This window comes from Anopheles bellator, chromosome X, assembly GCF_943735745.2.
Source record: "Anopheles bellator chromosome X, idAnoBellAS_SP24_06.2, whole genome shotgun sequence".
Lineage (NCBI taxonomy): Eukaryota > Metazoa > Arthropoda > Insecta > Diptera > Culicidae > Anopheles > Anopheles bellator.
The window spans coordinates 6,726,819-6,740,137 of record NC_071287.1 but is presented as its reverse complement, the minus strand read 5'-3'; the positions used below and the strand labels follow the sequence as shown (position 1 = coordinate 6,740,137).

Genomic DNA, 13,319 nt, shown 5'->3' with positions numbered 1-13,319 from the left:
TGTGTGTGTGTGTGTGTGTGTGTGTGTGTGTGTGTGTGTGTGTGTGTATGTGCGTATGTGTGTTATATACATTCCGAAAGCGCCGAGATCGCACGAACGGGGGGCAGGCAGGCAGCTGCGCTGGTGAACTTGCGCCAGTACTACGAGGAGCTGCTCAAACATTAGGTTCGACTCCGAGATTGGCTTCGACTCAGTAACGGCCGAGCACCATCGTGAGCAGCGCCATGCGCACGTACATGCCGTACTCGGCCTGCCGGAAGTAGGCGGCGCGGGGATCGTTGTCGATCTCGGTGCTGATCTCCAAGACGCGCGGCAACGGGTGCATCACGATCATACGCCGCTTGGCGAAGGTCATCGTCTGGGGGGTCAGCACCAGCTGACCGCAGCACTGGAGGTGGGAGCCAAGAATACGGTTCCGTGTTAGTGGCGATTATGGCAGTGCTCCTCCTCCCTGGGCGGGTTACTTACCTTTTGATAGTCCTCCTCGGTGGCGAAGCGTTCGCGCTGGATGCGCGTCATGTACAGGACGTCCGTGTCAGCGATCGCTTCCTCGAGCGTGGTGCACTGGCGCTGCGAGATGCCCTTCCGGTCGACGAACTCGCGCACCCGGTCCGGCATCTCGAGCCCGGCCGGGCAAACGTACCGCATGTTGACGTTGTACAGCGTCAGCAGACGGGCGAGCGAGTGGACCGTGCGACCGTGCTTCAGATCACCCACCATCGTAATGGTCAGCCCGTTCACCGTCCCGATCTCCTCGCGGATCGTGAAGATGTCCAGGAGCGCCTGGGTCGGGTGCTCTCCGACCCCGTCGCCGGCATTGATCAACGGCTTGCGGCAGTGTTGGGCGGCCCGCTAAAAAAAAACAACCAACATTCGTATTAGCGGTGGGCGGGAAGGGCATCAGGGTCTTGGAAGCTTACCGTGACGGCGCCCGGGACCGGGTGGCGCATGACGACCACGTCCGCGTACCCGGCCATCACCTGGATGCTGTCCTCGAGCGTTTCGCCCTTGCGCGCGGACGACGACGACTCTTCGAAATGCACGACCCGTCCACCCAGGCGCTGCATGGCGGCGGCGAAGCTGCAGCTAGTGCGCGTGCTGACCTCGTAGAAGACGGACGCCATCACCTTGCCGCGCAGCACGTCGTCCAGCGGGCGGTCCTTGGCGACCCGTGCCTTCATCGATTGCGCCAGGTGGAAGATCTCGTTCAGGTGTTCCTTCGTGAACAGATCCACGGTGAGCACGTGCTTACCGGCCAGCTGGCGCACCCATGCACTGCCTCCGTCCGCGTTCACCAGCGGATCCAATCGGCCACTGCCCTGGCTCGATGAGTCGAAGCGCAGCCGACCCCCTGCTGGCGGAACCGGCGACACCGGCGTCGGTAGCGGCAACGAGCCACTGGCACCGGCACTGTGTGTCCTTCGGGGCGGTGCATCGGTGGCATCCGCCGCCTGCTGGGCCAACAGGCGGAAAAACGTATCGTTCGTTTCGCCATCGGCGGCACCCGGCTCGTGGACGACACACGGGGGAGGATCGTGAACTGTACGCTGGGGCACGCTGCGAGACATCAGCAACGCCGCTGTCTTCTCCGTTGATGCTCCACCTCCTCCTCCTCTGGCCAGCCGCACCATCGGGGCTGGCCAGTCGCGCACGTTCTGGCCGTAGCCCGGGGGCGCCAGGACGGCCCCATCTACGTAGGCGGTCTCGCCGCGCAAGACCACCCGCTGCACGGACCCGCGGACACGCATTCCGGCGAACGGGGTCCAGTTGGCCTTCGAGTAGGCCGGCCGCTCCGGGATGGTCCACTCGTGCTCCAAGTCCACCTCGATGTACGTGTTGGGCTGGTCGGGCAGGTTGAAGATGCGCTTCGGGTTGCGGTGAAACTTCGCGATCAGCTCGTCCATCGTGAGGCGCCCCTCGCTGACCGCGGTCAGCAGCAGCGGCAGGATGGTCTCGAGCCCCGGGAAACCGGGCGGTGCCTCCTCCGAGCCCTTCTCCAGCCGCGTGTGCGGTGCGTGGTCGGTCGCGAACACGTCGATCGCGTCCAGGTGCTCCCACAGGGCCTTCTGGTCGTCCGGAGTGCAGAGGACCGGGCGCACCTGGGCCCAGCCAGGGCCGCCCACCCGCTCGACGTCGGCCGTCGAGAGGAAAAGGTGATGCGGGCAAACCTCGCACGTCACCTTTATCCCCTGCTCCTTGGCCGCCTTGATCACGATGATTTCCTCGCGGCGCGCCACGTGGCACACGTGGATGGGACGATCGATGAGCGACGCGAGCAACACCACCGCCGCCATCTTGTCACGCTCCGCGTGCACACAGAGCGGCGTAAGCTTCGGCCAGTAAGCCAGGTGCGCGTGCCACTGGCGCATCCCGTCAAGTCGGAGCGTCGTGTACGTTTCGTTCAGATACATCTTCAGGCCGGCCACGTGCTGCGCTAGCTCCGCGAGCTTCGGCCCGTAGTTCGTATCGGTTGCACCCATGTACAGGGCGTAGTCGCACCGAGCGCCCGCTTCGGCCAGCTTCTGTACCTCCTGGAGCGTGGCCCGGTCCACGACCGCCGGCTGCGTGTTTGGCATGGCCAATACCATCGTGACACCGCCGGCCAGGGCCGCCGCAGTGCCCGTCGCGAACGTTTCCTTGTGCGAGGCGCCCGGTTCGCGCAAGTGCACGTGCACGTCGATGAAGCCGGGCAGCTTCAGCAGCTGACGCGACTCAATGCAGTCGGTGTGCGTCTTCATCGGGGGCGCACCCCCGATCTGGCGCAGCGCTTCCACCAGCATCTTCGCGCACTTGATGTCCGTCATCAGTGGGATCGAGTAGTCGACGGCGAGCCGGCGCGTCCGGTAGCCGTGAGTCGCGACGCACGCGACGCGCCGCACTCCGTCCACCCGCATCGGCAGGTTGATCACCATGTCGAACTGCTTGTTCGCCAGGCAGTCCGCCAGGTGGCGCAGCTCGTTCGCGCCAGCTCGTTCGGCGGTGGCGCCAGAGGCACCGTTTCCGTTACCGTTGGCCATGGATGCATCCTCGGGTCCCACCTCCTGATCGTCGCACGTCCACTGCACACTTTCCACCTAAAAAAAGAGAGATATGTGTTAAACGCGGAAGTCGTTCGTCGGGGCAGAGGTGTCGACGTCGATGTCGTGTGTGCGTGCGCGGTACATCTCAAGAAGCTCGCGGGGGGACCGCTTGTTAATCCCCCGCCCGTCGAACTAATTTGCTAAAGTGCAGCGGCCACCTCAACGCGGAACTCGTCGCGTTGGTCGCGACACTTTGGAGACTGTAGCGGGCCTGGTCGTGGTGGTGGGTAGGTTGGTTGATGGTGGGCTCCTTCGGTCGGTTCTGTCCACCCCCGCGGGTGTTGCGGCTGCTGCCGCAATCATCGTAATTGAATTCACGCGCGCAGCTCCCGATTGGAGAGCGCCAGAGAGAGGGAAAGAAAGAGAAAGAGAGATCATGATCCCTGGAAGGTGGGCTAGGGCGCGAAAGACGGCGGAGAGATTCTTCAATGCTTCGACGTCGTTTGTGACTGTTTTCCTGTTGGCGACTAGAACTCGCCCCCCGCGGCGCCAGAGGGGAGCTAGCCGAGGCCGAGAGGCCACTGAAGTGGTTGGAAACGAGAAGGAAAACGACAGAACGAGAGACAGAGAGAGACACATGGGGCTTTTGCCGTGTCGGCAATCTGGCATTCGATACCGATAAGCGCACAACACACCAACTCGGTCCCGGCGGTCGCAACGGCAGTGTGTCGGTGATAAGCGGAGCGTGCGCGTGTGTGTCCGAGTGCCTCCCGGAAGCGAAGGCCTACCGATCGTCTCGTCACCACGTAGTCGGGGGCGCACGCAGCACTCAGTTTCACCTGGGGCGGCCCCCCGAGCGGTACCGTCGTTGTTGTACCTCGATCTCGTTCCTCGTGTCCCTCTCGGTCTTTTTCCGGGCGCACGCGCCAGGTCACTTCGCTCGCGGCGGCAGCAAGAACCTCCAGCAGCAGCAGCTCTAGATCCAGGCGTGGGCCTGGTAGGGCCCTCGCCCCCGTCACCATCCGCCATGGGCCGGTCGCACTCGAAGGAGCAGCAGCAGCAGTCGGGGAACACCAGAACGGACCAGAAGACAAGGAAGCGCGGCGACCGGAAGCGTGCGTCCGACGGGAAGAAGTCACGGCACCGCAAGTCGCGGCTGAGCGAGCTGCGCGAACCGGAGCCGCCCCCGGTAGTGCACCCGAAGGCCAGCAGTGCGGCGCTCGTTGCGAAGAATGACTACGACCTGGAGGCGAAGCGCCGGATGCAGCACCAGCTCGCGTTCAACAGTGACATCTTCGTGCTCAACCAGCTCATGCTCGGTGTGCAGTTCTACGGGAACTTTGAGAGGTAAAGCCAGCCAGCTCCTTAGGACATCCGCTCAACCCCAGCCAGCGTTCAACCGTGACCGTCCAGCACACGCACACGCGCACCGAACGTGAAGCAGCTCAGGGCCAACATCTCCTCTCCGATCTCGACCGATTGGTGGTGGCGTACGTGGTGCGTGATAAGCGTAAAGTCTGTTCGTCCCAGCAGCTGCCAGGCCAGGAATGTGCCATCATTTCGTTGAAGATTGGAGTGGCGGGGGATAGTGGGCCCCCTCCCCGGCACCCCGTTGCATTACATCTAATCCTTGGGTCTTGGGTGGCAACACCAACCATATCTCTCTCCGCATCAAGTGCCTGCGCCGTGTCCGTGCGTGTGCGTCACTGTTTTGTTTGTGGAGTGTCGAGTGGTCGTGGGGTGGAGGCTAGCGGACAGTCGGTCGGTCGATACTCCTCCACGGGATCGCTCCAGATCGCACGGGGAGTTCCCGGGGATACCGCTGACTCGCGAAGCAGCCTGGCTGGCGGTCAGGGCAACCCTGACTCATTGGACACCGCCTCAACGTGTTTCATGTGCACCGCGACCGCGGCAAAGATTGCTGTCCGACAAGCTGTTCCGAGTAACCCCGGGGCCCAGGTGTCGCAACGAGTGAATAAAGGCGCCGCCCAAACTCAATCATCCATCAAACAGGGAGCGCGCGCGCGCACGCTCCGCGGCGGCGGTGTGATCGGTGAGCGATAGAGGTCGCGTTTGACAGCTACACGGCTCGCGGGTCGCGCGCGTCACAAACGCGTGTCACGAGAGTCCGAGAATTCGCGTGCCGGATCCATCGTGGGGGGGCTCGGGCTGGTTTGCTATCGCATAATCCAGGTGACGTCATCGGGTCGTCGGGATAACGGCCTGTCCGTCTGGTCAGAGCTCCGCCACGGTGTGTGACGTGCGGGCGGTATTTCTCACAGGGTGCCTAAAAAGTTGAAACATTAGGTGATGTAGGTGTGTGCGTGTGCTCACCGCGATACGGTGCGAAGTAGATAACATCAAACGCAGGCCGACGTCACAGACCTCCGTCCCTCCGACTTATCAATGAACTCGCGAACACCTCCCCCGCCGCCATGTGTTAACACTGTGCTTTACGCCCCGGTTTCGTTGCAGGGAGATGTGGGAAGCGGTCGAGCGCAACCGGGCCGAGGAGAACCGGCGAAACGGGCGAACGTCGCGCCACTGTAAAACCGTGATCCTGCCCGATCGCCTGCTGGAAGCGGTCGATAAGCGCGTCAAGTTCTACGCCAAGTAAGCAGGCTGATGCCGGACAGTCGGTCGTCGGTGAGTCGGTGTTCCGCTTTCTACTTATCCCTCTCGTCTCTATCTCTTTCTAGGCACGGGCCGCACAAAAATCGGTTGCTGCCGCTCCACACGCAGACCTGCTACATCGTGCACGACAACATCGAGATCACGAACCCGGGTGACAGCTCGGTCTACAGCATCCTGACCGATGCGCCGATCTACAAGCTCGAGATCGAGGACGGGCTCGACGAAAAGCTAAAACGGGGCGGCAGTGCTGGGATGCAACGGGCTCCCCGGCGCGGCAACTGTCACCACGGCTACGTGAAGCTGCGCAGCGTGGAGTACATCAAGCCGAACGGGCCACCGGCGGTGGCCGTCGAACGACTCGAACCGATCGAACGACCGCTGCGGAACGGTAACCTCAGCGACAGTGACACCCTGGAGGATGATGACGACGACGACGATGAGGACGTCGATGATGATGGCGGCGATGACAGGGATGGTCGCTTCCGGCAGCGCAAGTTCCGCGACAGCATCGCGGTCAAGTACCCGAAGATGCTGAACGGTGTGTACGGGGGTGTCCGGGGCAAGGCGAGCCACCATCCGATGGCGATCCGATCGACAGCGGTTCCGTCGACGTCGACGAGCTCGACGTCGCCACCAAGCAGCGAGTATGACTACGCGTACATCACGGCCATCAACACGCACCAGCCGCTCAGCGTGATGCGGTCGGCGGGCCCCGGTGGTGGGGTTGACGGCATCAGCGCCAGCAGCATGGAGACGGCACCGCTCAGCACGACCGTCCTGCCGGACTACTGCATCACGACGCTCAGCTGCCCGATCGAGGTGCCGGAGGGCTACTACAGCGACGACGAGGAGTCCAGCGGCCAGTCCAGCGGCAGCAACACGGCGCACGACACCGGCAAGCCGGCAGCCGGCGGCGGGAAGCACCGAAGCACCGAGTACTCGACGGAGCGGCGACAGTACCTCAACTCGAAGGGCTTCCTGGCGTACTTCGTGAACCTGTTCCAGGACCGGCTCGCGGCCGAGCTGGACATCCCGGCCGACGACCTGCCGGACGCGACGTGGAAGGGCGCGGTCGTGTACAGTGGCCACTGGGAGATCGTACCGGCCGTGTTCTGCCCGTGGCCGCGCGAAGCCACCGAGTGGGTGCACCGGAAGCGCGACGTCAAGGTGAACCCGCTGACGAAGCAGCGGTTCCAGTGGCCGACGCCGCCGATGATCCAGAAGGTGCGCTCGTTCGGGTGCCACGTCGTGCCGGTCGGGTACGCGCCGAAGCAGGGCCAGAACCGGTACCGGCAGCTCGAGTGGAAGATCGTCTTCCCGGAAGCGGAACGGTACCTGGAGAGCTGCCTATCGAGCACCCAGGTCAAGCTGTACCTCATCGCGAAGCTGCTCCTGAAGACGTTCGTCGAGACGGCCCCAGCGACGGCGACGACCGCACCGGCGGCGACCCTGGCAAACGGCGGTATCGGCATGTTCGGGCTGGAGCACCTGCGCGCCCACCTGTTCTGGCAGTGTGAGACCAACTACGCGGCGTGGCCGGAGGACTACCTCGGGGAGGCGCTGCTGCGCTTCCTGAACGCGCTGCTCGAGCGCATCAAGACGCACCGGCTGCCGGACTACTTCCTGCCGGCGCGGAACCTCTTCGAGAACGTGCCGGAACGGGTGCTGGTCGAGCTGCACCGGCGCATCTTCCGCGTGACCGAGAACCCGGTGATGCACCTGCTGGTGGCGCTCCGCAACCTGAAGCTGCCGAGCGGGACGCTCGCGTTCTACCCGAAGCTACGGCTCAAGCGCCTGTACGCGTACCTGGTGATCGACAATCCGCTCAAGCTCGTCAACCCGCTGCTGCGGGACGAGGACGAGAACCTGGCGGCCGAGGACTCGGACGAGCAGGAGGCAAACGAGCGTGAGATCGCCGTCGGTTCGATGGCCTACTACCACCGGCAGGAGATCGAGTCACGCCGGAAGCGGACGCGCATCGTGCGCTTCCTGGTGGCCGAGCAGCAGCTGCTGCGCAAGGACCGGGCCGAGCAAGGGCCGGCCGCGTGCCGGCGTCACTCGACCGAGTCCATCGACCTCACGGTATGGGGGGCCCCCAGCCCCAGCCTAGCGCACATCTTCCCCAAGCACGCGCACCCGAGTAACGCCCCGTAGTTGTCTATCTTTTGTCACCTTCGCAGTTCCTGCCGCTGAAGCACATGGAAGCCCTACGCCGCCAGCTCATCTACGGCCACTTCATCGAGCACTTCACCGAGATGGCGCGCGTCTCATGCCGGTTCCGGGCGTTCAACCAAGCGCTCGTCTACGTACGCCAGTCGGAGCGGCTCTGCAACCTGCTCGCGGATGACGAGGGCGCCGACGAGGCGCAACAGTACCTGACCAAAATTGGCGGGCTGCGCCAGGAGCTGTCGCGGACCAGCGCCCAGGGTCCGGACCGGCCCGCGCTGCCCCGTCGCACCAGCAGCACCCAGCATCCTATGCCGGGCCGGCCGAGCCAGCAGCGACCGACGGCGTACACCAACGTACCCCCGCGTTCCACGTCCTTTGCCCAGGACCCACCCAGCGCCCAGCGAGTGGCTCGATTCGATAAGCCGCACCAGCGGCAGGTCAGCGTGCAGATCCACCCGCGGGACGAACCAGCGGCGAGCCGAAGACCGAGCCGGAGGGCGCGTCGCCGCTCATCCGACGACATCGACGACATCTCCCGACTGCTCGGTAACGTGACGGTCCACTAGGCTAGCTGCCAGAGCGCGCGCTTAGAAGTTAAGCATATCGTTTTCTGTGATAACTGTAGATGTGAGAGTCCACCCCCGAAAGGACCCTCTCTCAAGGGGGTGCCCCAACCGGGTACCAACATATGAATGGGGAGACGTCACACGCCGCACCGACCTTGCAAATAAATGGAGCCGAATCCGTGCTCCAATTCCGTGCTAGCTGCGCTCTCTCTCTCTCTCTCTCTCTGTGTGTGACCTGTAACCGTGTGTGTGTGCGCGCGCGGCGCATGTATACTTACTGCTACGCCGTGCTCGGTGTAGAAGTCCCCGGTGCCCATCGAGCCGTACAGCTTGTAACCCATCTTCTCCAGGTTCCGTACTGACGGCAGTAACTCCATTTTGTGCTAAAACGGTTAGAGGTTAGTGACTAGGAGGGAATGGTATACGAAGCGGGGGGGATTGTTTACCTTGTAGCTGCCGATGCTGAGCAGGATCGCCTTCTTCGGGATGGCGAAGCCGGTCGACATGAGCGCCTTCAGGTACGCCTCGTAGCGATTGTCGCCGAAGCAGGCGACCTCGCCGGTGGACGCCATCTCGACGCCGAGCATCACGTCGGCGCCGGCCAGGCGCTCGAAGCTAAACTGGGGCACCTTGACACCGACGCGCCCACACCCGTGCAGCACGTCGACCGGATCGACCTGCTGGCCGACGATGACCCGCGTTGCGATCCCCACGAAGTCGTAGTCGAGCGTCTTCGACACGAACGGGAACGAGCGGGACACGCGCACGTTACACTCGATCACCTTCAGCTCGTTGTCCTTCGCGATCAGCTGCATGTTGAACGGTCCGGTCACGTCGAGCAGCGCCGCGATGTCCCGCGCAATCTCCTTGATCCGCCCGAGCGTCTCCGGGTTGATGTCCTGCGGGGGCGTCACGAGGGTCGCGTCGCCAGAGTGCACACCCGCGTTCTCCACGTGCTCGGACACCGCCAGGCAGAGGATCTCCCCGTCGGCCGCGACTGCATCGACGTCGATCTCCTTCGCGTCGACCAGAAACTTCGAGATCACCACCGGGTGCTCCTTGCTGACGTCCGACGCGTACCGCAGGTACGCCTCCAGGTCCTGGTGCGAGTAGGCGACGTTCATCGCGGCCCCGGACAGCACGTACGACGGGCGCACCAGGCACGGGTAGCCGACCTCCTCGCAGAACTCGACCGCCGACTGCAGGTTGGTGAGTTCCTTCCAGCGCGGCTGCAGAATGCCCTTCCGGTCGAGCATGCGCGAAAACTTGAACCGATTCTCGGCCCCGTCCACCGACTCGGGGGACGAGCCGAGGATGCGGGCCTGCTGCCGGTGCAGATCCATCGCGATGTTGTTCGGCAGCTGGCCCCCCATCGACAGGATAATGCCGGCCGGTTGCTCCGCGTCGTAGATGTCCATCACCACCTCGAACGAGATCTCCTCGAAGTACAGCCGGTCGCTCTCGTCGTAGTCGGTGCTGACCGTTTCCGGGTTGTAGTTGACCATGATCGTCCGGTGGCCGAGGCGGCGCAGCTCGCGCAAACACCCGACCGCACACCAGTCGAACTCGACCGAGCTGCCGATCCGGTAGACGCCCGACCCGAGCACCATCGTGTACTGGCCCGGGAACGTTACGTCGCTCTCGGTGCCGCTGTACGTCAGGTAAAGATAGTTGGTCGATGCCGGCCACTCGCCGGCCACCGTGTCGATCTGCTTCACGCACGGCACCACACCGTGCTCCTTCCGATGCATGCGCACCGCCAGCTCGGTGCTCTTGAGGCAGTGGGCAATCGCGCTGTCGGAGAACCCGAGCCGCTTCGCCTCGCGCAACAGACTCGGCCCGGGCACCGGACCGCCCGCTAGCGATTCCAGGTGGCAACCGAAGTCCACGATGCGCTTCATCCGGTGCAGGAACCACCGGTCGATCGCGGTTAGCTCATGCAGCTGCTCTACGGTGTAGCCGGCCCGGAGGGCGGCCGCCAGCACAAACACTCGCTTGTCGGTCGGCACCGCCAGTTCCTGCTCGCTGGCCGGTTTGAGCGACGGGTCGAACCCGTACCCGTTCACGCCGTCCACCATGCGAAGCGCCTTCTGGAACGCCTCCTCGAACGTGCGCCCGATTGCCATCACCTCGCCGACGCTCTTCATCGAGCTGCCGATGTGCTTGCTGACGCGCGCAAACTTGCCCAGATCCCAACGCGGCACCTTCACCACGCAGTAGTCGAGGCTCGGTTCGAAGCAAGACGTCGTCACGCCCGTCACCGAGTTCCGGATTTCCGGCAGGGGCACCGCAAGCGCCAGCTTGGCCGCGACGTACGCGAGCGGATAGCCGGTGGCCTTGCTCGCAAGGGCCGAACTGCGCGACAGGCGTGCGTTCACCTCGATGATGTAGTACTGCTCCGAGTGCGGACAGAGCGCGTACTGGATGTTGCACTCGCCGATCACGCCAAAGTGGCGGATCACGCGGATGGCGGCGGTGCGCAGCATGTTGTATTCCCGGTTCGACAGGGTCTGCGACGGCGCGACCACGATGCTCTCACCCGTGTGGATGCCGAGCGGGTCGATATTCTCCATGTTGCACACCGTGATGCAGTTGTCGTACGCGTCGCGCACCACCTCGTATTCCACCTCCTTCCAGCCCTTGAGCGACTTGTCGATAATGAGCTGGGACGAGTGCGTGAGTGCCTGCGTCGCCAGGACCCGAAGCTCGTCCGGTGTGCTGGCAAACCCGGACCCGAGCCCGCCGAGCGCGAACGCGGCCCGCGCCATCACCGGGTACCCGATGACGTCAGCCGCCTCCATCGCTTCCTGCACCGAGTAGACGGCCGCCGACGGTGCCACCTGCTCCCCGATCTCGGCCACCCGCTCGGCGAACAGCTTCCGGTCCTCGGTCTCGATGATCGACCGAATCGGTGTGCCCATGATGCGCACACCGTATTGCGCGAATATGCCCTCCATCTCCACGCCACAGTTGAGCGCCGTCTGGCCACCGAACGTGAGCAGTACACCGTCGGGTCGCTCCGCCCGGATCACCCGCTCCACGTAGACGGGTATCAGCGGCAGAAAGTACACCTTGTCCGCCAGCCCCTTCGACGTTTGCACGGTCGCAATGTTCGGGTTGATCAGCACCGTCCGGATGTGCTCCTCGCGCAGCGCCTTGATCGCCTGCGAGCCCGAGTAGTCGAACTCACCCGCCTGCCCAATCGATAGACCACCCGACCCGAGGATCAGCACCTTCTTGGGCCGCTCGAGCGCGACCGGCACCGTTGGCTCGTACCGCAGCCGTTCGTTCAACCGGTCGATCACCGAAACGGTCCGGACCGGTGGCAGGGCCCCGGCCGCCTGCGAAATGTCGCGCACCAGCTCCAGAAACACGTCGAACAGTACCTCCAGGTCGGTGGGGCCGGCCGTGTGCTCCGGGTGGAACTGGACACTGAAGTACGGCCGGGTCCGGTGCACCAGGCCCTCGTTCGTGCCATCGTTCAGGTTGGTGAACAGCTCCTCCCAGCCGTCCGGCATCCGGCTCGAGTCGACCACGTACCCGTGGTTCTGGGACGTCATGTAACACCGCTTGGTGCCGCGGTGAATACAGGGCAAGTTGTGGCCCCGGTTCCCGTACCGCATTTTGAACGTGGCGCAACCGGCCGCGGTCGCCAGCACCTGGTGTCCGAGGCAGATGCCGAAGATCGGTTTTGCCCTGCCGACACGCTCGCCCTGTGCGAGCACGGCGCGCAGGTTTTCGACCACCTCGCGGCACATCTGCGGGTCACCCGGGCCGTTCGACAGAAACAGCCCATCGTACTGATCCGGATCGGGGCGCATGTTCCACGGCACCACGTCGACACGGGCGCCGCGGTTCATGAAGCAGCGGACCTGGTTGAGCTTCAGCCCGAAGTCGAGCGCACAGATACGGGGCCACCCGGTCGGGTTGTAGGTGACCGGCTGCGCCACCGACACCTCCGCCACCAGGTTGCGCAGGTTGGGGTTCGCGAAGCTGTACCCCCCCGCCGACTCCACGCGCGCCTGCACGATCTTACCTAAAAGACAGAGCGACAGAAAAGTTCAGTTCCAGTTCAGTGATCAACAACCCACACCCTATCCCATTACCGAGGATGGTGCCATGTTCACGGATCTTTTTGGTGAGCGCCCGGGTGTCGATGCCACTGATGCCGGGCACACCATGCTGCCGCATCCACTCCGACAGCGTGCGCTTGCTGCGCCAGTGTGACGGCTCGTCGCACACCTCGCTCACCACCAGCCCAGCCGTCCAGATGCGGTTGTTCGATTCGAAGTGCCGCATCAGACCGCACTCATCCAGGTCTCGGTCCGGGATGCCGTAGTTCCCGATCAACGGGTACGTCAACACCAGCACCTGCCCGTGGTACGACGGGTCGGTCATTGACTCCGGGTAGCCGACCATGCCCGTCTGGAATACGACCTCCCCGTCGACGTTGGTGGCCGCGCCGAACGAGTAGCCGTGCAGGATCGTGCCATCCGCCAGCACCAGGGACGCCGTCACCGGGCGGAACTCCTGGTCGGGCGGTGGCGCCGCGCTCACCTCCGATTCCGTCGAATCTGCCTCCATCATTGAGTGGAACGATACCTCCGGGGTTGCGTTATGTCCGAACGCGGTTCTAGTTTTCGGAATCTTAAATGTGGATCGATCATTGCGGGTGGTGGTCATGAACATCATAGGCACCAACCAGGGTAGGTGCTCACAATGTGTATCAGGCACCTTCAGAGTATCGAAGCTTCTTACAAAACGATCACGGTTTCTATCAAAGAGTTGCCGCCGCGTGTTCGATAACAGCATCAAGAGGCCGAAGCCATCGGGACAACAGGGATCAGTTTGATTGGGCCCCGTAGCGTGGGGTTTCTAACAAAACAATCATCAAAGGTGCGACCAAATTGAATCCCCAAGAGTGTGTTAG

The 13,319-nt window shown here is 63.6% G+C and overlaps 2 protein-coding genes across 3 annotated transcripts; one reads left to right on the top strand and one right to left on the bottom strand.

Moving 5' to 3' along the window:
* Positions 1-50: 50 nt before the first annotated feature.
* On the bottom strand, positions 51-12,787 carry LOC131213595 (CAD protein). The gene is made up of 7 exons (XM_058207667.1): positions 12,496-12,787; positions 8,836-12,425; positions 8,668-8,772; positions 2,034-3,074; positions 921-1,202; positions 469-852; positions 51-388 (listed from the first exon to the last, which is right to left on the bottom strand). Exons 1-7 carry the CDS (start codon positions 12,785-12,787, stop codon positions 191-193), a joined length of 5,892 nt encoding a protein of 1,963 aa, XP_058063650.1. The 3' UTR covers positions 51-190.
* LOC131213596 (uncharacterized) lies at positions 3,904-8,530 on the top strand. Of its 2 annotated transcripts, none has more exons than XM_058207668.1 (4): positions 3,904-4,367; positions 5,496-5,633; positions 5,720-7,736; positions 7,835-8,530. In XM_058207668.1, exons 1-4 carry the CDS (start codon positions 4,048-4,050, stop codon positions 8,387-8,389), a joined length of 3,030 nt encoding a protein of 1,009 aa, XP_058063651.1. In that variant the 5' UTR covers positions 3,904-4,047; the 3' UTR covers positions 8,390-8,530. The 2 variants fall into 2 exon arrangements, with proteins under 2 accessions (XP_058063651.1, XP_058063652.1); XM_058207669.1 differs by having other exon boundaries at positions 7,809-7,930.
* Positions 12,788-13,319: the final 532 nt, after the last annotated feature.

Excerpts from the sequence above, each read along its gene's own strand:
- LOC131213596 (XM_058207668.1), top strand. The coding sequence starts at position 4,048 with ATGGGCCGGTCGCACTCGAAGGAGCAGCAGCAGCAGTCGGGGAACACC. Across the intron at positions 5,634-5,719 it reads CGCGTCAAGTTCTACGCCAA|GCACGGGCCGCACAAAAATC; the intron begins GTAAGCAGGCTG and ends ATCTCTTTCTAG. Across the intron at positions 7,737-7,834 it reads CCGAGTCCATCGACCTCACG|TTCCTGCCGCTGAAGCACAT; the intron begins GTATGGGGGGCC and ends TCACCTTCGCAG.
- LOC131213595 (XM_058207667.1), bottom strand. The coding sequence starts at position 12,787 with ATGACCGACCCGTCGTACCACGGGCAGGTGCTGGTGTTGACGTACCCG. Across the intron at positions 8,773-8,835 it reads TCAGCATCGGCAGCTACAAG|CACAAAATGGAGTTACTGCC; the intron begins GTAAACAATCCC and ends TAACCGTTTTAG. Across the intron at positions 389-468 it reads CCGAGGAGGACTATCAAAAG|TGCTGCGGTCAGCTGGTGCT; the intron begins GTAAGTAACCCG and ends TCCCACCTCCAG.